At 44.7% G+C, this 25,432-nt stretch overlaps 3 protein-coding genes across 6 annotated transcripts; 2 read left to right on the top strand and 1 right to left on the bottom strand.

Moving 5' to 3' along the window:
• Positions 1 to 921: 921 nt before the first annotated feature.
• MELTF (melanotransferrin) lies at positions 922 to 19,501 on the top strand. Of its 3 annotated transcripts, none has more exons than XR_003992639.1 (15): positions 922 to 2,117; positions 4,427 to 4,581; positions 8,268 to 8,367; positions 9,270 to 9,452; positions 9,762 to 9,918; positions 10,784 to 10,851; positions 11,589 to 11,776; positions 11,963 to 12,143; positions 13,063 to 13,214; positions 13,624 to 13,720; positions 14,574 to 14,768; positions 15,622 to 15,778; positions 16,908 to 16,975; positions 17,075 to 17,423; positions 18,090 to 18,169. XR_003992639.1 is itself a non-coding variant. In XM_030494748.1 (15 exons), exons 1-15 carry the CDS (start codon positions 2,072 to 2,074, stop codon positions 18,366 to 18,368), a joined length of 2,211 nt encoding a protein of 736 aa, XP_030350608.1. In that variant the 5' UTR covers positions 922 to 2,071; the 3' UTR covers positions 18,369 to 19,501. The 3 variants fall into 3 exon arrangements, 2 of the variants coding, with proteins under 2 accessions (XP_030350608.1, XP_030350605.1); XM_030494748.1 differs by having other exon boundaries at positions 14,577 to 14,768; positions 17,075 to 17,262; positions 18,090 to 19,501; XM_030494745.1 differs by having other exon boundaries at positions 923 to 2,117; positions 17,075 to 17,262; positions 18,090 to 19,501.
• A 113-nt stretch (positions 19,502 to 19,614) lies between these two features.
• Positions 19,615 to 24,600, top strand: PIGZ (phosphatidylinositol glycan anchor biosynthesis class Z). 2 transcript variants are annotated; one of them, XM_030494749.1, is made up of 2 exons: positions 19,615 to 20,011; positions 20,524 to 24,600. In XM_030494749.1, exons 1-2 carry the CDS (start codon positions 19,870 to 19,872, stop codon positions 22,083 to 22,085), a joined length of 1,704 nt encoding a protein of 567 aa, XP_030350609.1. In that variant the 5' UTR covers positions 19,615 to 19,869; the 3' UTR covers positions 22,086 to 24,600. The 2 variants fall into 2 exon arrangements, with proteins under 2 accessions (XP_030350609.1, XP_030350610.1); XM_030494750.1 differs by having other exon boundaries at positions 19,988 to 20,011; positions 20,388 to 24,600.
• Positions 24,589 to 25,410, bottom strand: NCBP2AS2 (NCBP2 antisense 2 (head to head)). The gene has a single exon (XM_030494758.1). The coding sequence runs from the start codon at positions 25,360 to 25,362 to the stop codon at positions 25,087 to 25,089; it is 276 nt and encodes a 91-aa protein (XP_030350618.1). The 5' UTR covers positions 25,363 to 25,410; the 3' UTR covers positions 24,589 to 25,086.
• Positions 25,411 to 25,432: the final 22 nt, after the last annotated feature.

Below are 25,432 nucleotides of genomic sequence, written 5' to 3'. Positions count from 1 at the left end.
TCTTTCTTTCAGATTTTGCTCTTGAGCCCTGGCAGAAAAGTTGAAACTGACAGCGCTGATGCTCCTAGTTGGCTTGTTTTATCTTGTAATTTTTAGGATTTTGCATTAATTAGTGTTTCTCTGGATCTCTCTCTTTTCCAGTACTGGGTGCTGCTATGTCTTTGATTCTTGGCAACACTTTATTTTGTATTTTAAAGATACATTTTACAATACGTAGACTTCCAATTTAACAACTAGAATGATTAGGTAATCCAGATGGTGTCATACTGATGCATTATCATCCTACTTCTGCTGGCCCAGTGAAGGCACCATGGTGCCTTCACTGCCTGCTAACCCAACTATTTGTGACTGCTATACAGAAGCATGCTTGATGAAGTATTTGTTGCTCTTTAAGTTATATTAATAATTTCTCTTGTGGGCATTTTTGCTAAATTGTGCTGAAAATTAGGTTAAGAAATTTAATATCTCCTTAAAGCACAGAGTTATGAATAAAATAGGCAAATGAGCTAAATTATGAACTGTGCTTGTGTTCATCATAGAGGGGGTTGCGTTCAGAATAGGTCTTCTGTACAGAAAGGCTGCTCCTCTACCTTCTGAACCTTTCCTGAAGAGGGGCAGAACCACCACAGGAGAGGCACCTGGCACTGAATTCACTTCTTATTAATCTTGCCCTTGCAGTCTGAAGCAACTGGTTCTAGGACTATGCATCAGTCTTCTCATCTGTATGTGTATGTAGGCTCCACTGCAAGCATCAGAGGGCTGGAGAGATTAATCTAGCCAGTGGGAAGGGTGCAGGAAGGATCCAAATAATAGCACTTCAGGCAACAAAGGGACGACTAATTCCAGATTGTCTGGGCAGCCAAGAATCAAAGCTAAGTCATAAGGTTTTGTATGAGAAAAAGGTTTGGAGGGGTCATTATCCATTCCCCCCCCAAACTTGAAATAGCAATTGACTTAAACTCATCTGTTGTCTTACAGGTGCTAGTTGGTGTTAAAGCTAGCAGCCAGGACAAAGTGCAGTCAAGTAGCTATGTAACTAAGTCCTGAAAGCACCTCTGCTGGATGCATAGACTGTCTGGAGGACGCATGCAGTTGTGCTTTTCATACATGCTCTCTATACAAGACGGTGAAGATGTGTGCATGGGGATTCATGGCAGGACAGAGCCGTTCTTCTGGTAGCTGGGTGCTGAGCTGAGAAATGGCAGTCAGCAGAGCAAGGCAGCGTTAAATGTCTTTTATCTAAACAAAGTGTTACAGGCTGCTGCAGTTCATTGACTAATGGGAAATGAAAAGAGCTGCACAAATGAGTGTTGCTCTGTGAAAGCTACTCTAAAAGTCACAGCAGCTTTTAACGGAGCTATTGTCAACAGAGTTTTTTCTCTTTCTGAAAGAGAGGAGGCCTTCCTAGGCCTTCTCTAAAACATTGGAAAAAAACCCCACCAAACTACTTCAGCTATGTCACAGCACTTGCTATTAAATTTCCGGAGATGCGCACTTAGCATGCACTGAACCACCTGTAGAGTGTACGGGCTTCGCTGTTCTAAAAGCCTGGATTTCTTGTTTTGGCTTCATGAAATTCATGACAATGCTAGGAATGTGGTAAAAAAAGTGACCATCAGCTCTGTCAGATGAAGTGCTTAGTTTGAATCTACTTTTGCTTCCTGGGCCCAAACATGTAGGGAATACACAGAACTCAAAATGAGGATTTCTTTACATAGCCTTGCCTTACCCCTAGAACTGGGGTGTAGATGTTTTTATCTAAGTCTATAGGTGGTGCTAAAGCAGTAACGGCCTCTCATTGGTGCCTCAGATATTTTGCAATTTCCTAATCTGAACGTTTTTGCAAGTGTAGAGGCAATGTGAAGAGAGGTAGGCTTTTTTTCCAACCCCTCGTGGTCATTAGGAGGTGACGTGCCAAGGTAAGCAAGATAAATTGTTGAACAAAGTGCACCTGCAATTGAATGCTGCTGATTTTCACTGAAGAGCAGGCTGGGGAGAGCACGCTTGCAGAAGCCTTGGTCTCTGGGGGTTCTGAAGGCTGGAAAAAAGCACAAATCCCAAAATTTTCACCATGAAGTGCTCTAGAAGTGTCTTCTGTCTTCTCTTCATTCCTGCTGGTAAGTGCCCTCCAAAAGCTATTGCTGTCTTTGGGTTTGCCTCCTATGTGATGTGAGAGAGCAGAGAGAAACTGGAACTGTTTCAGAACCAATCTCATATAGCCGGGAAAAGAAATGGAAAGAATGAATAGTAAAAATGGAAAAGGAGTAGAAAAGCTGATTGGACACATGTACGTGTCTTGACTCACTGGTGTTAAATGTTGTATTTCCTCAGCACTTAAACTACTTCTTTTGGTTCATTGGTGTTTGTTTCTCACAACTGTGAACAGTTCTATGACACTTGTTTTGTGAAAATAGAAATAATTACCTTATTCCACTTACGTGCTGTGCGACATGTTGGCTTTCTCCTGTCACTCCCAAATTCTAATGGTGAATACTTTTAATTTCACCAGCAGTGTAGATGCTGTTTCTGAAGCACTCAAAAGTTCTCCAAAAAGAAGATATTCTACTTAATTTTTTTTCATTGTTTCTATTGAAGTTCCTTGCCAGTGTATTTATTAGTAACCATTTGATAAGATGTTAGAGAATTTGTACTGTTACTTCAGCAAAGGAGTTAATTGGATGTTTGCCACTGTTAAGGTTGTGTGTGTGTTTAGGACCTTGAGTGTATTTCGAAAGGAAGTTGCCAGCTCCTGACATTTCATGCTGTATGTACAGCTACACATACACAGAAGGCCTGTGCGTTCAGAGACTGATGCAGTGGTTTAAGATGTTCTTGGTTGGCAATAGGAAGAGAAGCTAACTACAGACCTTGTCTGTGCTCAAGCCTTCTTCAACTGGGTTGACTTTTAAGGAAGGACACGGGAAATTGCCCAGGATCTGGCTTTCCTGTAACAACAGAGTTCAGCAGTTTAGAAAGGGACAAATTAATTGCCTCTTTCAGATGAGAGAGGAAAAAAGCAACAGATTTATGCTGTTTCACTATTTTCGCTGAAATACAGAGCTTTGTTTCATGTTTCAGCTGTACATGGATAATGATTTCTTCATACAATTCATGCATTATCTTGTGTGTGTTTATATCTAAAACCAGAATGCTGAGGCCAAAGAATGGCTCTTACTTACTGGGATACTGAAACCCCAATTTAATTTCCATTTGCTTGTGTTTAGAAGGAAAACCTAAGGTTCTTCCTCCTGCCTCAAGAAATTAATGGTGAAAATTTCACCCAGGTGGATGAGGCAGATGTTAAGTTTCCATGAGGTGCCTTTTTACCATGACCCTGTTGTACCTTTCTTCTAACCGTCTTGGTTGTCAGAATTGCTATAACTCAGAAGCGGGCAGTTGTTTCTCCTTCTGGCACATGCTACCATGAAAACTTCCTGAAAGCTTTCCAAGTCTGACTTGATGTTTGTTGACAGCAGTAGAATTGGCTCTGAGTTGCAGTGGAACAGCAAGCCACAGCCTCTGTTTCAGTATCAGGTGCAAAACAAGTACATGACAAATAACTTACAGTAGACTTCAAATTGAAATTGTAGAAAAGCAATGGAATGTGCTGCCCTCTGCTTATAAAAATGATCTGTTGCCTGTTTGTCACCATAAACCATACTTTCATATGCATTTTATGTACAGCTGCACTGTGCGTATCCTTAAAAAAACAACCAAGTGTTTGTAGCTTTGCCACGTAAAAGGATAGCATTTGGGCCTGCTGAAAGACACCTTTCTTCACTGATTAATGGAATCTCCACTACTAAATTTGAGTCTTTCACAGAACCACCCTCCCCTTTTGTGACTGTGAAAATGGCCTCTTATGAAAGAGTGTTTTGAAGGGACAAGTTTACTTCTCTGTTTTTTGTCATAGGTCTAGTGGCAAGGCTCTTGAGCACCTAAGATTGCTTTCCTTATTCAGACCAGAAAGGGCTGGGGCAGGACGCCAGGTAACTCAAGCACTAACTAGTAGTGCTTGAGACAGTTGTCTTTGACCAGTCTCTTTGTTTTTGTAGCATATAATTTTAAATAATCATTTCAAATACTTTTGACTCAAGATGATGTATTCTGCAAGGTTTTAAGAAAAGTCTGGACACCCTGACCTATTCCATAGTAGCCATATTTCTTATGTCAGAAACAAATATCATTGTGTTTCAGTATGAGTATAAACCTATTCTATTTCTAGTCCAAAAAACTTCATGTTAATCTGGATGAAAGTGGAAATTGTCTCTAAAGACTTACTGTTGAAAGAGCCCTGATTTCTTTGTGTTTTGGGTGGAGGAACGGAATAAAAAGGTTGGCTGTGCAGGAACCATTAAATGGTAAGCTCTGTAACAAAGGCACTGGTGTGTTTTTACAATGTTTTCTCTTGGTGTTGTCTTTGCAGCTCTCTGCCTGGAACTTATCCGGTGGTGCAGTGTTTCTACGCAAGAACTTTCCAAGTGTAATGACATGAGTAAGGCCTTTGGCAGGGCTGGCATCCTTCCCCCTCTGGAGTGTACAGAGGGGGGGTCAGCTGCTAACTGTACCCAGATGATCAAGGTGAGTTATGAGTGACAGCAGTGTGATTGATTTAATTTCCTCCTGTGCCTCACAATAATTGAATGGTGAGGTACACAGCTCTGCAGTGTCTGATGATCCAGGCAGCTCACCATGTGCTTCCTGGCACTCATGTCTCTGAAAAATCAAAGTATAGGTTTTAAAAAAGTCATAAAGGTGCACATGTGAACCTGAATGTCAGACTGGCCCTGTGTCATCTCTTTGGCTAGTGGTGTATGTTGCCAGTCATTAGGAACACAGCAAAGGTCTTAAACATTTCCTCCCAAATGCTAACCTTTAGTTTGGGAATTATGTCAGGTTTATTTAGCAGATATTTAGGAAGGGATGAAGCTATAAGGTGCAGACAGTAGTTAAAGCTGTGCTGCTGAGCCTGTAAGTAGGTTGTATTTCGATATACTCTGTATCAAATTCCCATTTCAGGGTCCCATCATGGAAACTGCTGTGTATACAGAGATGAGATGAGTGTAAGGCCAAATCAAATCTCCCAGTACCAGAGTACAAGAGAGACAAAACAACAAGTAGGGTGAGCAAAAGGCATGCAAACTCAGCTGTATTAATTCAGCTGCCATTCAGCTGCCCAGAGCATGCTTAGTTTCCAAAAGCATCACAGATCTGGGGAAGGTTTTAAAGACTGTAAACACATGGCTTTGCAAAATGATGTATGGAAAATAATTCCCTGAGAGGCAACAAGTCGATATTGGAGGAAACATGGAGGCAGTCATGGCTGTCTTCACTGGCAGAGTGTGGGGGCAGAGGAGGGTGGCTGGCTGTGCTAATAAATAATATTATTTGTGTATCCTGCATAGAAATGCCCAAAAATCAGGGTTTTGTGGGAAAAATGCAGCCTGTAAAGGACAAAAGGTTCAGAGCCAGAAAATGAGGCCCAGCAGAGTAATTTGAAGGGAGATGAGGCAAGTGGTTTTGTGGCCAGCAAAAAGGAACAAATTCCTGAAACTGGAATCTTGTAATTTTTTGTCAACAGAAGCAGAAGGGTTGTCTGAGTACTAAAGCTACCTCATTGCCTCTTGGTAAATACTGTTCTTGAGTGAGGGAATCAAGGCTGTATTGAAGAATGTTAGGAGCAGATACCAATACATGTGTGGATCTTGTGTTTTGATTCCATAGGAAATAATTTCTAATGTCAGATCTTCCTAAAACTGCTGATGGCTGCATTCCACAGGACCTGTTAGACTCTGCAGAGAGGTTATTAAAAGGGCTGATGAGTGTCTGCTTCTGACACCCAGTACACACAGAACTGCATTTGTAAGTCACTTCAAGCAGCATGCTTGAAACCTTGGATTCCTATAAAACTTGGTTAGTTGAACTCAGAAACCTGCAGGCAGATAGCATAAGTAGCTTTCTGATAAAATGAATCTTCACTGTAAGGCTTCAGATAAGGGTTTGTCCTTGTGACCTCTTTTTTTCTTGTGCTAATAAGCTGCTAAATGTTTAAGCTGGCCTACTCTGTGTAGGACTGTGCGGAACTCCTGAGTCCGCGTCCGCACTGAACTCTGCTCCTTGAGGCCAAAAAGGGAGTGCGACGCAGTGGCTGAAGAGGCAGAAATAGCAGTTTTATAACACTACATAACTTGGACTTGGTCCTGTGAATGTGTTAGCACATGGATAAAGTAAAAAACCTTTTTATTTGAAGGTGTTTAAAAATTGAGAAATGTCTAAATATTAACCTAGGGAACCTGGCAATATTTAATGTGACCAGAGCTGTTCTTCAGCAGGTCTTTCAGTACTTCTGTAGGTAATTCTCAAATGTTGTGACACAGAAATGAAGTCCCTCTGAAAATAATTAACAGGGTATTACCATGGCACATACACTTATTAAAAAAAATAAACTGTATGTGGAATAATCCTGTGTTTTTGAGAAATGTATTGGCAAATGCTTGCTACAGGAAAAAAATTAAAATACCCATATGGTTGCTGATATGCAACCTCAGCAGTGATTGTATGCATCTGAAAGAGAGGTCTGTAGCCTGTGAACTACTTCACAGTTAATACTGTGAAGTATTAAATACATGTTAAATACAGTAGGCATTGTTTCTCTCTTGTTCTGTTGTTTATACACAAGCTATTGATAGGAGGCGCAGCTTTCCAAGTAGGTGAGATCTGACATTGGAAATACGTCCACATAACACAGTCTTTGTCTTCTGTGGCCAGCCTTTACCATTCTATATGTTCTGTTTCCTGTCTACCAACAATTCTAGAAGCTCATTTTGTTCTGAGGGTAAGGTCCTTTTAACTCCCACCTCCTCTTCTTCCTCTCACTGTCAGGTGTATCTTCTAACCAACTGACCATATTTGATTCCTAAACTTTTGTCCTGTGCTCTGACTCTCACTGACGGACTGTCAGATCTGGTTATTCCAGAAGGATTGTGTCTGCTCTGTAAGATGCAAATATCTCCCAACACAACTCCTCTCCAGGTTCCTTTGGAGCTTTGTTCAGCTCTCATGAAAGAAAAGCAACTCTCAGGACATCTGTTGTTTCAACTAATTAATAAATATATTTTTTTCTCCCTTGAACCAAGTAAGTAAAATATTTCAAATTACATGGCAACTTCAAATCTGATTTAGGTGTCAACATCAATGTATTACCTATGCTCTCACATGATCCCTTAGAAAAATTCCAAGCTTTTTATGTTGCTCAAGGTGTGGCAAACTGCTGTGTTATACTGGGCAGCATAGTCTTAGCCCTACCCTAACCAATGCTCAACAAACTGCGAGGGGATGGGTAAACTAATTACCCCTCCAGTGCTGAACCAGAGGTTAAGCAAACTGATAAGAAACTTGGGATTAGCTTAGAAATGCAAAAAGACAAGCTGCTGATTATTTTCTCGGCAGTATCTTGTCTCTATGCAAGATGCGCTTTCCGGACTTCCACTAGGTTCAGTACACAGTGCAAGTCAGGTTCAGCTGGTCAGAGGAAGGTATAGCAGTGTTCTAGTCCTTGATGCCATGGGAGGTCCCATCCTGTGCTATCCAGGGCAATCTTGCATCTGTAGCAGGATTCCACCAGCTTGGTGTTACAGTCGGCTGAAAAGATACAGTATTGTTGGATGCCTTCCCAGCAGTGGGTGCCCCAGATTTGTACTCCCCCACTTTGGGCAGTCTTTTTAGATTATTTCCTCCTCCAAAATACCATCTTCCCCCCCTCTCCCAGATATGGGGCTGTTTGTCTGCTGAGGTACAAGCCAGCATGCTTTAGGGTTGCTTTTGAGTACCCTTTGGCATTCAGATTTTGCAGCCCCAGAAGACATTACTTCAAACTATCTGTGTATGACTTCAAAAATGTATTTATCTAAGTCTTTAAAGCTTTGGGGCACTAGCTATAGAAAGGAATGAAAGTCAAAATTGATGGGCTTTAATATTCATCACAGAGTTGCAAGATCCATTTCTAATATTCCTTTGGACTATGAAGACTAGTGAGGCCATCCCAGTCCAGGGGTGGTTTCTGCAGGAAGGTGGCTTTGAAGTCCTAAAATCCCTCTTGGTAATTGTTCTTCAGAAATTTGAGTGCCCTTAAAAGAACTTTTTGGAGAAAACTCACAAATGCAGATTAAGAGGCGGCTTTTCCTAAATTCACGGGTACTCTGCCTCTGGCTGTTGAGAAATACAGATAAGCGAGCTTCAACATGTATTCTGCCCTTGTGTCTGCACAGGATCATTTGGCAGATGCAGTGACACTGGATGGTCGTTTGATTTACCAGGCTGGAAAGGAGCATGGTCTGAAACCTGTGGTTGGGGAAGTATATGATCAAGGTATATTCTGAAGTATTTTTAGATTACTTAATATGAGCTTTTTCTTACGCATTTTTACTGTTTCCATTTTACTTTGGGGTCCTCCTCTTAATGACTCTAAACAGTAGCTAATGGTCAGGTTCCCTCTTAGCTGTTCCTGCCCACAACAGAACGTGTGGGGGAAACAGGAGATGCAAGGCTGTGGCAGTGTCTGTCCTGAAACAGTTACATCAAAGTAACCATTCCTGTAATAGGCTTGTTGTGTTGTCCTTTGTTTTGGATTTTTTTTGGTATTGTCTTGCTGCTTACTGTCTTCTCTGTTCCATACTTTGCAGATAAATTAATGAATTGCAAAGCATAAATTGTGATTAGGTTTATCTTGCAATCCCATGAATTAGAATTATTACATTTTAATAGCGTATACGATTACCTGCTGGAAGAAAGGAAGTGATCGATTCTGCCCCTTATCTGGGTGTCCTAAAGCTTTGAGCTCCTTTCAAGACAGAGACAGTAATTAAGTGGTGACTTGTCATCTTGACTAAGGACTCAGCATCATCAACTTGTTCGTGTAATTCAGAGCTGGAAGATGTCTCCCATAACTTTGAGACACCCAAGGCAAGGAACAGCCCTGGAAGCTATCTGCAGACAGTGGTGTCCCACCATGGTTGTGAGATGGAGCTGGATTTGATTTGCAGCTGGGTCTCACTGTCATCTGGTCAAGGCATCCCCAGCAGTGCCTGTTGGTCCTGCAGCAACTGTTAACCATATCATGACCATGGTGAGGGAACTACTTGAGTTTCTCAAAACCAAGCAAGCCTTATGATCCAGAAGCTGGCTATCTCCATTAGTCAGGTTGTGAGCTAACTGTATCTCACTGAAATGCTGCTGTGAGGCTATTGCTTTCTTCTCTTCCTATGCTGCAGAGATTGGAACTTCCTATTATGCCGTGGCTGTGGTAAGGAAGAGCTCCAACATCACCATTGACAGCTTGAAGGGTGTCGGATCATGCCACACAGGCATCAACAGGACTGCAGGCTGGGATGTGCCAGTGGGTTATCTGATTGACAGTGGGCGCCTGGCAGCAATGGGATGTGATCTTCCCACAGGTAGGACTTATAGGGCAAGGATCTGTTCTTCAGCAGTGCCTTTCTATATAGTGGACAGAAATGTGTGGCTCTAGCTGCTGTTTTGTTCCTTGGCTTTGATGCTCCTTGGAACAGAAATGGAACAGACCTAATGTCATTCTGATGAAGTCTGCAGGTTCTTTTTTTTAAACTTGGAAACCATCTTCTAAGAACAAAATTATTTACCCCTTCTAAATGTTTTTAGAGATGTACTGAGTAGTTGTGTTAAAATGAGATAGTAGGATCTTGTTTTTCGTTGCTAAAAATTTCTCATTCTAATTTCCCATTTAGCTATAAGTGAGTATTTCAGTGCAAGCTGTGTTCCCGGAGCAAATGGTGCAAACTATCCCACATCCCTCTGTCAGCTCTGCAAAGGGGATTTGGCTGGGCAGAACAAATGTGAACAGAATTCCCAAGAGCAATACTACGATTACAGTGGGGCTTTCAGGTAAAAATCATGTCTCTATCAATTTTTTTATCGTTATGCTCTATCCATGGCCATCATGTCCAGGCCTCACTGACACGGAATTGAAGCTTCCAGCTGATCTTGTTGGAAAATCTGCTATTGCATTAGGACAATCATACTTTAAACCTAGAGACTGAACAAATGTAATTCTAAACCCACTATTTCAGGTATTAATACCTGAGTATTTAGACCAAATGGATATTTAGCACCTATAGTGCGCAGGGAAATCCCATTGCTGTTTGCTTTGGCCAGCAGCTAGGGGCACATAGGGGTTTTTTCGGCAGGCTGTATCTTTCCCAGTAAGACCTGATGACCCTTGGAGTCTGAGCGCTGAACTGCCACCCTACTCAGCTATTTCAGTCATCCCACCTCAGTTGCACTGAATTATTGAGTTGCTCTGCTATCTGTTTTTGCACACTAATCTTTCCCTTATTTTCTTCCTTTATGTCTGTGTGCTGCGTGGCAGCTCCCGCTCCCTAAGTAATAGCATTAATTAATTCTGAGCAAGTACAGAATTTGTTCCTGGAAAACACGTGCTCCTCTCTTCATATTCCCCAAAAGATTGTGTGACTGCCTTAGACAGACAGCTGTCCTGGACAAAGAAGGTCATGGTGTTTGTTGCAGGCAGCACTGAACATGTTGTCCATGTTCACCAAATGACAGTGATAGTTTACTTCATGCTCTGACAGCCACTGGTCTCTGCCTTGAGCAAAACTCTCAGCATAGGGAAGTAGGTCAGTGTCTGATGGAATGGAGCATCCAGCCCTCTGGCTGTCAGCCAGCAGTGTCCAGTGCATGGGAGCTGTGCTTTGTAATGCATCTTTGTGGTTGGATTTCTACTTATTAGGTGTTTGGCTGAAGGTGCTGGAGAAGTTGCTTTTGTGAAGCACAGCACAGTGCCTGAAAATACAGATGGTGAGTAATCCAGAAGCTTGTTGAATAGCGGCTTCAAGGTCTGAAGTACAGTGTCTGTAATGACAGTATAATGTCAAATGACTGATTTATTTGTATTGAGGAATCAGCAAAAAAATGTTCTAATAGTGAAAACAGATGTACCCACAGATGTGTGCACAAGGAGATAGAGGAGTCCATGTGATTTTATTTATTTATTTATTTATTTTAAATTCTTGATAGTTTCAGTAAAGGTTAGAGCTTCTTCTGGAAAGAGCTTAAACTGCACTAAACTCTTACTTTTATGCAGACCTCAGCTGTCACACTGCTCCTGCCTACCCAGGGATTTCAGCAGAGACTAGCAGGAAGTTAACAAGATGTTAACTTGTGAAATCTACCTTGAGCATAACAGCACTTTAATATCGTGGGCCTGTCTGACCATCATTTACAGCGGGGAGGGGAACAACCAAAAACATGTTACATGTGATCCTAGACTCAGGGGTGCTCTTGATACAGCTGCAGACCCCAGTACAGTTCAGTGCAGTCTCACAAGTGTTAAGCTGTTTATTGTCTTATCACAGATACAAGACTAAAGAACTGTGTAGAGGCATGGAATATATTTTGCAGTTGGGAATAGTTCAGTGGTGCTCAGAGACATGTGTTCTGCTCCACATGTGCATGTGATGCTTAGAGCAGACATGGGCCAGTAGCATCAGCCCCACCTCATGTCTGTTCCATAACCATGTTCTGTCTGATTTCAGGAAGAAGTCTGTCTTCATGGGCCCAGCAGCTTCGCTCCCAGGACTTCCAGCTTCTGTGCCGCAACGGCAACACAGCCGATGTGACAGAGTGGAGGACCTGCCACCTGGCCCGAATCCCAGCTCGTGCCGTGGTTGTGCGGCCTGACACGGATGGGACAGTCATCTTCCATCTCCTGAACCAGGGACAAGTAGGACACGATTTTTTCAGCAGTGCGTTGCATTTTAGAGGGGTTCTCCTACCCGTCCAGCTGAATTGAAGACAGGATTATCTGGGCACCTTCAGCTCTGTGGGGTTTGAAGGGGGATGGGGTGTCACATGTGCATTGTAGAGGGATGTGTGACAGGTGCTTTTTTTCTTTCTTATTTCATTACAGCAAAGATTTAATGGGGTAGGCACCCAGTTTCAGATGTTTGACTCCGCAGCTTACGGTGCCCAGAATCTTCTGTTCAAAGACTCCACCACAGAGCTCGTTGCAATCACAGATCAGAATTACCAGGCCTGGCTGGGTGATGACTACCTTCATGCCATCCAAGCTCTGAGCTGCGACCCCAACAGTAGGTTGTCCTTAGATTCCTATTCATAACCAAGAACAAAGATAGCTGATAACAGAGACTATCTTTATTCTGCTTTATTTTCTTCTGACTCTTGGAGGGTTATGGCAAGATGCCAGTCTAATCTTTGAGCTTGGAGAAAGGACACCATTTGACCTAGGAACATCATCACATTGCAGAATACTTTCCTGTGCAAATTGGCCTGCTTTGTGTTACAAGATGCAGGCATTTTCTGCCCTTTCTGGTGTATGAGAGACATTAATCTGGTAAGATGCTACTGCTACCTGGTACTCTATTTCCTACCTGCCAACAAGGGGAAATAGTAATATGTTGCTGTGCAAATCCTCAGGTAGTATATAAAGAATGTATGAATGGGAGAGAATTTCCTCCAGAAGCTGAAGAAATCCTCAGTTGCTCTTTACTGAAGTGTTATGGTCTTTTGTATTATCAGAAGAATGTAGAAATTGCTTGATGTGCATTCTGGCAAAGTCAGAAACACAGGTTGTAAGAATCCCTGCCTTGAAAAGCTTAATAATCACGACAACTGAACCTCCCAGGCTGCTCTGTGCTGTGGCAAAGCCGCTTATCTCCTGCCATGTATCTTCTGGGCATTGCTCCGTGACTGTCAGGTATGAGCAAGCCTGTGTTCAGGGTGAGGTTTTGCTGCACTCAACTAACACATTCTGGCTGCACTTAAAAGTCAGTGATCATAGGAGTTCTTGTTCCTTTGCTGTGGACAGGTTTGCAGTGTGGACATACCACTAATCTGGAGAGCTCTGTGGTTCCTAATCAGGTGTGTGAGCTGGAGAGAAACAGAAGTAAACATTTTTAATAACATATAAGGTGCATATATAACAGTGGGCAGTATCCCTGTGTGTCTATTACAAAGAAAGTGAACTGTAGTATTTGCTTTTCTGTGCAGCATTGCCAGAAAGCCTGAACTGGTGTGTTGTATCCACTGAGGAGATTTGGAAATGTAGTGAAATGGCTGTTGCCTTTAAGAAAAAGAATTTGAAACCAGCAATTCAGTGTATTTCAGCCAACACGAAGGAAGAGTGCATGGAGCTGATCCAGGTAGGCTGCTACAATCCTTGTGCAGTAAACCAGATTAATGCAAGGTGATCTCTGCTGGGTGGGTAGGATCACAGATACGTGCACTTAGGTGACCAGCAGAAATACTGGATTTCAAGGAGGTGATCTGTACTTTACATGGTATGGATGGGCCTGGACCTTGATGACCTTCAGTTGCAATGAGGGCACTGTTGCCAATCTAGCTCAAGCCTGTATGTGTTAAATCTCCTGTCTCCATTTCATTGATGATGCTTTATGCAGGTTTTAGGGGGTTTCTTTAGCAGCATATTGGCTTTTTGCTGTCAGACTTGCCCTTTGAGATGCAGCAGGTGTGATGCTAGAGGTGTTATTGGAGCAGGGAAGGTATCTGCTGGTTTTTCACAGAAATCCTAAATTTTACTTTATTTTTCAGAAAAAGGAGAGTGATGCTGTAGTTCTGGGTGGAGCTGATATTTACACAGCTGGGAAGATACATGGCCTTGTGCCAGCTGCAGGAGAAAGTTACTCTGGTAAGAAGAGCAGGAAATCAAAATACAGACTGTATTTTTCCAGGTTGTTTGAAAACAACTCTAAAAGCACAGCCTATGTTCCCTAGCCTTGCCAGGAAAGCTGTTTTCAAAGGAAATGAGTATTACTATCCTCACATCATGGATAGAGGAGGAAATAAATATGGGACAGGTTCCTACAGTGAATTTGTGACAACTTTTCTCTCTCCTGCTGCAGGACCAGGTTGAATCTTTGGCAATTTTGAGTCTTAAACCTCTTTATCTGTCTTTTCAGTTCTGAAAAAAACCTAACCAAACTTTACAATGGGAATAAATAGTATTCACAAAATCAAAATATTTTTAACAGAAGCAGAAACACATAATTTACACAGTAGATTCTAGTTAGAAACAAATTCTTCCTGTCAATGTGCCTGCTTCGAAGTCACCAATGACAAAAGGGCTTGTGTCACTATGGCAGAATTTCAGTATGCTGCAAAACTCATGGAAATTTTAATACAAGTTTGAAGTTTTCACATAAAAAAACCTTCTTAAAGCAGTTTTGCTAAGTCACTAATGACCCAAATGTTGTTTTTCAGAGGATGTATTTATAAGAGCTGGTATTAACATGAACACTTCCATGTTTGTCTCTGGATTATTCAGTACAAGTGCACAGCAGTACGTATATAGGCTATAAGTGAATGCAACATTGTCAAGTAGTAGAAATGAAGAGTGATTGCCTGTACATTCATACTTCCTGACTAGCTGATTGTTGGCGCAATTGAAGTTGGCACAGATAAGTGAAATGGATCTGTAGATGATCATCAAGCAGTGGGAATGGTTAGGGGAAGCTGTAATGTTTTGGTTTTTTTCCTGCAAGCTGACGACGACAGCAATGCGTACTACGCTGTGGCATTAGTGAAACGAAATCTGACCAATGCATTCACCATCACTGACCTGAAAGGGAAGAAGTCCTGCCACACAGGACTGGGGAGAACTGCTGGATGGAATATCCCCATTGGTATACTAATTAAGAGGGGTATTATTAAGATCAAAGACTGTAATATTCCTCAAGGTAAGACAACAGTACTATCTATCAAGAATACAGTAACAGTCTAATGACAAACTTGCATTAGGGAAGTAATTTTGGCCTTTCATAGCTCTCTATTAAGCTTATCTGTTTGTGAAGGGATGTTGTGTTTTTAACATAACAATTTGAAGTTTTAAGTTTGCCACCAGAGTAGACTAATGGAGGGGTCATACTGAGAATGTTACATCTAAAATGGAAGTATTCCTTCCCTTTATCACAAAATCATTGGCTAATTTAGGTAGGAAGGGACCTTTGGAGGTCATCTAGTCCAATCAACTTCTCAGAGCAGGTCCAGTTAGATCAGATTGCTCAGGCCCATGTCCGGGCAGGTTCTGAGTAACAACTAGGATGGAGATTACACGCAACCTCTCTGGGCCCCTGTCTCAGTGTTCAACCATCCTTGGTATGAAGAAATTGTTTCTTCTAACTTATCAGAATTTTCTTTCTTGTAACTTTGGTCTGTTGCTTTTCATCCTTTTTTTTCTCCATCTCTGAGAAGGATCTGGCTCTGTCTTCTTGAAAAACCCACTATGTAAATGATGACAGCAATACACTATTAGTTGTCTTATCTCAAGGCTGAGCAAACCCAGCTCTCAGCCTGGTAACTGCTGAGTCATGTGCTCCAGCTCCCTGAGCATCCTACTCTCCTTCCACTGTACTTGCTCTAGAAAGTCAGTGTCTTAATACCCTCTAGGTGGTACTTCCAGCTCTGGGATATCATGTTTCTAGTGTTCTACTGAAACCTGCATTGGTTATAACTTCATGGCAGTGTAACTACCTTTCTGGTGAAGAGCTCATGCTTTTCACTCATTATATTGGTTCGGCTTTCTTTCCCCAGCTGTGAGTGAGTTTTTCTCTGCCAGCTGTGTGCCTTCAGCTGAGCAGGACAACTACCCATCAAAACTCTGTCAACTATGTATTGGAGATGGTAGTGGAAACAATAAATGCAGTGCAAGTAGCCAAGAGCGTTACTACAGCTACAGCGGAGCCTTCAGGTAATTAATACGTACAGTTGTTATTTAGTCTGTCAGCTTGTCAAAATGCAAGGAGGATCTGTTTTCAACCCCAGTCAGCAACAAATGGTTATCATTGCTACAGTGGGATGGCTTGTCCTGTAAATGAAGTGGGACGTGTCCCCCGATGTCTTTAGCAATACAGGTATGTCATAAGGCATTACATTAGATCATGCCAAAGCCTTTTGCCAGCTTCGTGGCCCACAACCAACCAGATGACCAAGAGCCAAATCCATATGTCTGTTTACAGAGTATAGGCATCCACCTAGTGAGGACGAAGCGGATTGTCATCAGTCTCCAGTCTTGCTTTAATCTAGTGTGACAGACAGTCTGCCACTCTGAGTGGTCGGGTCATGCATAAGGAGCTTTAGCAGGGAAGCAGGCAAATAGAAACGAGAATCTGACTGCTTTAAGTCCATGCCGAGAGTGGTAGGCTAGTGACGGGGAGCCAGGAGTTGGGTCTTCACTACCCCTTACTCACTGGTGGCTGTACGTGAAGGTAGGTTTTTGAACAGCACAAGCAACTATGGCCATTGTTCAAATATCAAATCTTCTTTGAAACAGTATGTGTTAAAGGTATAAGGGGAAATAGTATAAAATGAAATAAATACTTTGTGTAACAGTTCGACATGTGTTTATGGGACCATATGCAAAGACTATGAAACTCTTAGATACGGAAGAAGATGCACTTCCTTTTCCTGACCTGCACCTCTGAAGGTCATGGTGCATGTAACACCTGGCAGCAAGCTGTCTGCTTCCTGCAGTGGAAGAGACTTCAAGCAGCAGCTGCCTGGCAAATACGGAAGTGCTAGACTTAGACGACTACTTTTTACAGATCTATTTAGTTGTGTACAGCTGCTCTGCTAGGGCACATGCCTTTCAGGGAAACTCTTCTGCTGTACTTCGCAGATTAAAAGAACTAGCTACCAGTCACCAAATGAATAGGCAACAAATGCAGGTTTTGCTTATTAACTTAGGGTCCAGTGTATGTATGTAACTTAGGGTCCAGTATGTAAAAATATTGAATTCTAAACCTATCAGTTATTAGGAAAAAAAATGTGGTTCACATAAAGACACTTTGAATTTAATTTTTACATCTCATTTCCTCCAGGTGCTTGGCACAGGACTCTGGGGATGTGGCCTTTGTGAAGCACTCGACAGTGTTTGAGAACACAGATGGTACTTAGTCTCACATATCTCTTTACTGTAATTCAGTTATTTTTCTTGAATCTCTTCTAAGCATTCAATGAGTGACAACAGCCAATTTCTTTTTCTCAGGTAAAAACACTGAAAGTTGGGCCGCAAACTTGAAGTCCAGTGATTTCCAGTTACTGTGTCCAAATGGTGCCCGTGCTGAAGTCACCCAGTTTGCTGAGTGTCACCTGGCTCAGGTGCCAGCTCAGGCCATTATGGTTCACCCAGACACCAGCGTTTTTGCTCTATATGGACTACTGGACAAAGCCCAGGTATAAATAATTCATTTATTCTATGGGGCAGCTATATATCATCTAAGACAGACTGAGGATAAAGACAACAGGACTATACTGCCATATTATGACTCCTGCATCATTGGCACTGGCAGCATCTGCACTGCACAGAACGCTGTTGTTTGAGTGGGATGGAGAAGGTAAAATACAGCCCGTGTAATTCTTGTAGTAAAACCACCCTGCTGCATAAGAGATTTCCACTTTTTGCCCAGCCACTGGTTTCAGTAGTAATTTTCCTGGAGCTGGACATGTTTTCCCAAACTGCATGACTTTGAAATCTACAAGAAATTGAGTACATGCTAACACTTCTTCCATCCTGGAATTTTCCTAGGACTGCAACAGAATATTGCTGGGTATATTTAAGCTGCTGCCATGTACAAGGTAAACCATCTAGTAGTGTCATGCCTGGCTGCCACAGCTAGGTTCCTGTCAGCATAGTTTAAAAGCAATACTGAGTATCTCCATGTTATGCCTCAGTAATTTGTGTAACTCCTGTGCAGCCAAACCCTCTATTACACAACAATATTTAGACAGATGATTTTCTTTTAAATACAGCCCTTTCCAGATAGTAATTGGAACAAAACAAACAAAAAAAAAAGGCAAAATGACAAATGCTGTTCTTGTAATCGCCAGTGGCAGAATTCTGTATTAATCTACTGGAGCGTCTAAAAGCAAATGCATAAGAGAGATCCTGCAATTGTGCATGAACATTTCACCTACAGTTCCTGTCATCTTTCATGTTGTGTGAGGGGAATGTGGCACCTAGTCTTGCTTGCAAAATACTGAAAATTTTGCATTGTTTTCAGGTTTACTTTGGAAATAGCAGCAATGGAAATGGATTCAAAATGTTTGATTCTTCAGCTTTTCAAGGAAAAAACTTGATCTTTATGGATTCTGCTGTTGCAATTGTGCCAGTAGGAGAGAGGAGGACATACGCAGAATGGCTGGGGAGTGAATATATTGAATCCCTTGAAGGGATGCAAACACCACAGTGCTCTGGAGCAAGTAATAAGATAAGACAATACCTGCTCATGGCTACTGTCATTCCCCTCCTTATTTTATGTCAGACACAAGGCTCACACTAGTGTGGTCCCAATGGCAACCTCCAGGCCATCTCTGCCCTACCGCCTTTTGTTCATAGCTGCTGTTTGGATAACATATTGTGCTGACGTTCGAATGCCTCTTCCTGCCTCTTTGTAGGGCGCGTGCTAACAGCACCTGCTCGTCAGGGAAGCGGGCTGGGGCTAGAAGCTGCCTCTGTCTGTGTGGATGGGGTAGAATTTGGGGCAGAGGCCAGCAATACAGTGTCAGCATGGTTTACAAGACTAGTCAAAAACGGGAGCATGTCTGCCTTTTTTGCTCATGTTGAACCACGCTGGGCTGGAGGATTCCCAGGTGGTGTTAGATGAATACTGAGTTTCTGTCCTCTTGAAGAATTTCTGCATCTTGGAGGGCTTTATCAAAAGTCTTGTCTAGTGAATTCTCTGGCGTCCTGGCTGGTTACGTTCAGACTCCTACATCCCTGCTTATCCTATCCTGTCCTACCCTTGCTGGGGGCAGCAGTTCCTCCTGAGCTCTGCTGCCAGAAGAGATGAGTGCAGAGAGGACAGACAGGCTGTGGACAGAGACAGCCTGCAGTCCGGAGTACAGCTTCTGCTACAGGCAAGGTCCTCCACCTTCCAGCAGAAGAATGTAGGGGGAATCTCCAAAGTCACTGGATGACAAAGGCAGCCATAGATACTTGGAGGGGGGACTACCTGTTGGCAGAGAAAAGAACAAAGCCAAATGTGTGCATCCACCGAGCTTGTTGACTTTCCTCAACCAGTACTCACTGCTTGGGAGAGATGTCATCTGCCTGTGACCTTCAATTTGATGTAGTCTCCATCAAGAGGCTTGTGACTATCTTCCTTCCATCCACATGGGGTTACGTTGAGTGCCTGTGCATGAAACTTGTATTTCACTGTTAGTGAAAACAGTTCGCCTCCTGATTAACCATTTCGGTATCCATTGGCTTGTAGCATTTGGGTTTTATTTTTATCCCTAGCTGCAATAACAACTGTTGCTGTGTTGCTGGCAGGCAGCATCCTCCTGGCTACAGCTGCCACCCCATGATCCTGGGATCAAAAGCCATTCAGTGTAATAAAAAACTGATAGAACCAGATGATAATAATAATGTAAATAAGCGAAAATAACAAATAAACGTGAGAATTACAATTCATCCGGACTTCAGCCTGATCGCTAAACTCCTCCTTTTCTCACTTCTCTGGGAAATTACCTGGGAAGCCTGTCGCTTCCCTGCCCTCGGCTGACGCGGGGCGGAGCCAACGCTCGGCCGCCTCGGGGATCGGTCTGGGTGCGGGGCTGTGCGGCAGCCCCAGGCCCCGGTTACTGCCGGATGCTCACCCCGATGTGGCTGTCGCCGTTTCCCGTAGCTCATGTTTTCGGCCGGTTCCGCACCGCCTGACGCTCGAGGCGCTCCGAGCCGCGCTGCACCCGCGGGGCGGAGGGCGCTGCGCATGCGGCGGGGGCTCCCGCTGCGGCGCCTCGCCCAGCGCGCGCGCGCCCCCTGGCGGCGGCGGCGGCTCCATGTCGGTGTCGGCGCAGCCCGGCATGGGGGCCAGGGGGCTGTGGGCGCTCCTGGCCGCGCTGCGGGCAGGCTGGTGCCTGCTGCCGCAGGCCGGCTACCTGCACCCCGACGAGTTCTTCCAGTCGCCCGAGGTGATGGCAGGTAAGGCGGCGGGCGGGGCGCCGGGCCGCGGCACCCCAGCAGGCAGCGGCGGCAGGGACGGTCCCGCCCGCTCCGCTCCGGTCGGCCGCGGCGCGGTGGTGGTGCGGGTGCGTGTCCCCCGGTAGCCCCACCGCGGGGGCTCCGCGGAACAGCGGAACGTACCGGCGCGCACGCGGCGCGTACCGGCGCTGAGACACGGCCCTTCCCCTGCGGCAAACCACCCGCCGCCGTTACAGAGCGGCTCCGGCGGCAGGGCAGCGGCGCATCTGCCGTGTGCTGCCCGCAGCAAGCGGCGCCCGGAACCCTTCCACCGCAACGGGCTTATCTTCCATTGAAGCTTTGTAAAAACCAGTTGTACCCTCCTAAACGTTTCAAGGTTGACACCTGCCTCAGAAGTTTAGGGACTGCTCTGCATCATGATGCCTCTTATACTAAGTTGCATCCCTAACGCTGAATTACTAAATAAAATATGTATCTATGTATTTATTTTTTCTTTTTTTTTTCCTTTATAGGGGATATTTTAAACCTACAGGTCTATTACCCTTGGGAGTTCCTTTCCAGCTCTCCTTGCAGGACAGTTGTTTTCCCCCTAATGACTTCTGGCATTACCTACTGGGTGATCAAGTCTTTGCAGCAGCTGGACATATGCTCAAGTTGCATCAACAGCTACACCCTTCTTGTATCACCTCGCCTTCTCTTTACAATCTTTTCTTTCATACTTGACTATAGTGTTTATCGATTAGCTCCTTCATGGGAAGCGGATCCGTGGAAAGCGCTGGTGCTTCTTGCTGGATCATATGTCACTCTGGTATTTTATACGAGAACCTTTACCAACACGCTTGAAGGACTTCTCTTTGCTCTTCTGATGCTATTGGTCTCCTCAAGAAAGCCCAACGGCAGCTTAGCGGAGCCTACAAGTGGCCCTCTCATAGGTATTGTAACAACTGCTGGGTTTTTCAACAGGCCAACCTTTTTGGCATTTGCTCTAATGCCCCTGCTTTACTGGGCAGGTTTCATTGTTGACTCTCAAAGGAGCACTAAAACTGTCATAAACCACTTTTTGAAGCTTGTACTATGTGCATGTTTTACTGCCATTGTTTTCATAACAGCTGACACCTTCTATTTCACCTCTGTGGGCCTAGACAACCTCTACAACATTAAAAAGAACAGTCTATTTCATGTAATAGGTCAATTAAATGAGAAAATGATAGTAACCCCTTTCAATTTTCTCAGTTATAATCTTAATCCTCATAATCTTGCACTGCATGGAAGTCACCCACGAGTTACACATTTTACAGTCAATGGAATGATGCTCTTTGGGATCTTGCACATTCTGGCCATTGGTGCTGGCTGTAAAATGTTAAAGCAGTATATCTGTCAGTTAATGCAGGTCAAATCATATTACCATGGGTCGTCTGGGCTCTTACTGCATTCCGAGAGCAAGCCAACATTACTGCTGTTTTATTTTGTTCCTCTGGCATTTCTCTCTCTATTCAGTCACCAAGAACCTCGGTTTCTCATCCCTCTCATCTTGCCGTTAGTCCTGTTCAGCACGTCACAGAACAGAGCTATGAAGTGGAAATACGTCATTGTTATTTTCAATATGCTCGGGGCTTTGCTGTTTGGGTGCTTACACCAGGGAGGACTGATACCATGTTTGTTTCGCTTGGAGCAACTCGTGCATTCTCCGGAGTCCTCAAACTATGCAAGACACTACACTCTACTCTTTGCTCACACCTACATGCCTCCTCGATCTCTGCTTAATATCAAGAAGAAAGACACGCATATAGAAGTCATCGATATGGCTGGGTCTGAAGAAGAAACCCTCTGCCAAGCAGTAGAGCAGCGAGCAAATGATTTTACCTGCAGCGACTGTCACGTTTTTGTTATAATCCCTGGTACATTCAGAGCCACAATTACAAAATGTGGCGTCTCGTTCTTGAATGAGACTTTGATATTTCCACACTTATCAATGGAAGACCCACCATACTTACCCTTCCTATTCAGTGGAAATTGGAGAAGTCAGTTAGGACTATACATCCTTCAGCTAGGCAGAGTTCAGCAGAGCCTTTAGATTTTAGGAGAACAAGGTTTTAGTTTATCACTTCACTTGGGTGCTGCCCAAAGGTGCTGCGAGACCTTCCTCTTTACAGACCCACCTTCAGCAGGAGTAGTGGCACTGGGAGCCTGCCCCCATCTCTTTATTCATGCCCTTACCCTCACCAGTAGAGCCAGTTCTTGATAGAACCTGCTTAAAATTTGAGTTATTCAGCCCCTGTGGTATTTCATATGAACTTGTGTAATTTTCCTGATAGGAGGGAATGAAATCAGAATCCACCAAAACTGTGACTCAAGCTTAGCTCTTTCCATGTGAGATTTTTGAAAGTTCTTCTAATCTGACAGAGGGTTTGTGAACTGTGTGGTTTTTACTGATAGCAGGCATTAACTTAGCTGCCTGAGAGGTCACAGGACTAGAGAAAAGGTGGTCTGACTCATGAAGGTTTTAATTTTAGGCTCTTAAGAGTCCCCACTCAGTCATTAGACCAGGCTGCAGTGACAGTGTAAGCATCAGCACTCTAATATTGGCTTGGGTAGTTCTGTCTTGAAAAATCCCCAGCATTGATCTGACAGAATCTGATTTAGAACATGGAAGATGCTTCAGCCTAAGTACTTGCGCTAAATCCTAAAATCCAAGCTTTGCCTGTTTAATGTTTCTGGCTGCAGTTCCATTCTTGTAGATGTGCTACACATGTACTGCAGAGAGCAGCTTAAGAATGCTGCATTCTGATGGATTAAGCCCATCTGTTGTTTAGCTACTGCAGACAGGGCAGTCCTCCCCTTGCGTGCTCCTGCTGCACATCCCGCAGCTTTCCTTGCTCCATCATGGCTCCAACACTGTCAACAGTGCAGGGCAGGCCCTGCGGTGAGCTAGTTCAGGGAGCTGCACAGACATAAACAGGCCACTCAGAGGGATTTGATCCTTTGTATGCATTTGACCAGATGGATCTCCAGACTGGCTCACTGCAGGGCAAGAGATCCCCCACTTCTGCTGCAGGGGAGCATGTGAGGATCCAAGGGACGAGCCACATCCCCTGCGCCCTCCTCCCCTTTAGAAACTGCTCCCCGTTAAATCAGCTTAGTGAGAATGACAGATCACATCCTGGCTCTCTACTGGAGCACAGTCTCATTTTGAAGTGGGATACAAATAACTGAGCTTCAGCTGGGAACGATGTGTATGTTTAATAGTATAGCGCTACTAACAATGCTCAGGTTTGCCTGCGTGAACTTCTGGATCAGAAACATCCTGTCACAGAGGGAGATAACTAATTTGGTACAAGCTTTGTAGGTCAAGCCTCTCTCTGTGAAACGAACCTTACACTTGAATTCTCTCTGCTCACAAAGGCAGTGATGCTTGTTGCAGTTCTTCATCCACACAGCTTTACGTAAGGGCTTACAAGCCAGTTCTTCAACAGACAATAGTAATAGAGGTTGATGCCAGGCTCTAAAGGGAAGCAAGGAAAATCCTGGTGAAGGATTTGCCTTTATCTTCCAAACTACACATACCTCGAGATTTTTAAGTAAGGTAGCTCTCCCCATCTTGTGAAGCATTTTGTCTCCCCTACATGCTCATCCCACATACTTCATCCCTCATTATTGACAGGCCTGTAAATTAAAGGTGCATGTTCTGGGGGGTGGGGGTAACAGGGGTGAACGTATCTTTGTACTGGTGACTCCTGAAGTAGTGGAAGTAGTTGTGAAAACATTGTGCCACCAAAATGTATTTTTCAAGTTAATTTCGTTTTTGCTCTCTCACACTGGGATGACAGCCATGTGCAACAGCTGGTACTCCATCTCCCACTTACTGTTTTCAGATTTAACAGCTTAAGTCTTGAAAATTATTTTTATAAGACTTATGATCTCTGGCCATCTGAGTGGGGTAGATCTTGAAACTGTTCAGGGATGTGATGGAGCACCTCCCATAGCACAATGACTTCTCTACCACTGCAGTGATGCAGCTGGAAGAGAACCTGGATTACGAATACTAACTCAGACTGAAAATACACTGGTTTTGTCTCACCGACTAGATGCAGGTTTTTCGACTGTGCACACCTAAGTCTTTGTTGGTGGGAAGTTTAATTTTAACATCAATGCTGGAAACTGTATCTCAGATGATTTGCAAGGTTCTTTTCACCCGGGGTGATACAAAGAATGGAAATCACCCCCCCAGTTTTTAGTCAGGTGGACTAAATACTGAAATGTGCAATGAAGGATTTAGTCTCATGGATGTTGTTAGATACAGCAACCCAAGTAACCAGCCCGGTGCATCAAATATGCTGGATACATTCTTTTCCATATTTATATTCAGGATGGCTCTGTTGGCCATTTATTCCCCATAAACCCTTCTTGCTACCATAGACTTGAGGTGTGCTATTAGCATAACTACTGAATCTCTTTCACCTACCTGTAAAATGGGCGATTGTCCTATCCATCACCTCGACACTTAGAGCTCTTTTTGCATCAAAGCTGTATGAAATGTAGAGTATTTCTGATGTATAGACAGAAACTGTTAAAGGAACTCCTGTGAGAAATATGGGTTTATTTCGAGTTTCTTATCGAGCACTTAAAGTGACAATCCTTACGGCATTCCGGACGATGTTTAACGCGAGCCTGCCTTCTGCTCGTTACGGCGTACCGCGGAGGGCGCACGCAGACTCTGCATCGAGAGCCCATCGCCCCGCTGAGCGCCGCGCTCCCCTTCTCACTCTCGGGCGCGGGGACGTCTCCTGGCGACGCGCGGTGTGTGCAGCAGCAGCCTCAGTCCGCACCTCGCAGGCCGGGGTCACGCCGGGTCCTCCGCGGCCGCCGCAGCGCGCCCCTGCGCCGACCGGTCCGGAGAGGCTGGCGGGGCCCTGCCGCCGCCGGAAACCCGTCACCGAGGCGCCGGTGCCCGCTCGCCGCCGGCTCCGCCGCGCTCCTCCTGCTCCGGCGCAAGGAGGCGGTCGCGGTTTCGTTCTCCTCGCGGCGGGGTCCTGCGCCAGCTGCGACCCCGCGGCTGCCCCCGGGCCCGGGAGCGCTCAGGGCGCAGCCCCGGGGCGGCCGCCCCGGCCCGCCCCGCGCCCGCGGGGCCACGGCCAGCCCCGCGCGCCGCCCTTCAGCTCCGCGAGGACGGCGTCGCGCAGGCGCAGCAGGCAGGGGGCCAGGCCCCGCGCCGCCTGTCGGGCGCTGAGCTGGCCGCGGGTGACGGCGGCGGCGGTGAGGCGGGCGGCGGCGCGGATGGGCCGGGACTCGGCGAGCCGCTCCACCACGCGCGGGCTGCTCAGCAGCGCCAGCAGCACCCGCCGCAGCACCATCCCGCCGCACACCGCCGCTCTCGCGAGAGCCGGCACCTGCGCCCCGCCCCGCCCGCTCTCGCGAGGCCGC

The sequence above is a fragment of the Strigops habroptila genome, chromosome 8 (genome assembly GCF_004027225.2).
Source record: "Strigops habroptila isolate Jane chromosome 8, bStrHab1.2.pri, whole genome shotgun sequence".
In the NCBI taxonomy this organism is placed as follows: Eukaryota; Metazoa; Chordata; class Aves; order Psittaciformes; family Psittacidae; genus Strigops; species Strigops habroptila.
The sequence above is the reverse complement of the archived record's forward strand: the minus strand, read 5'-3'. Positions and strand labels throughout refer to the sequence as shown.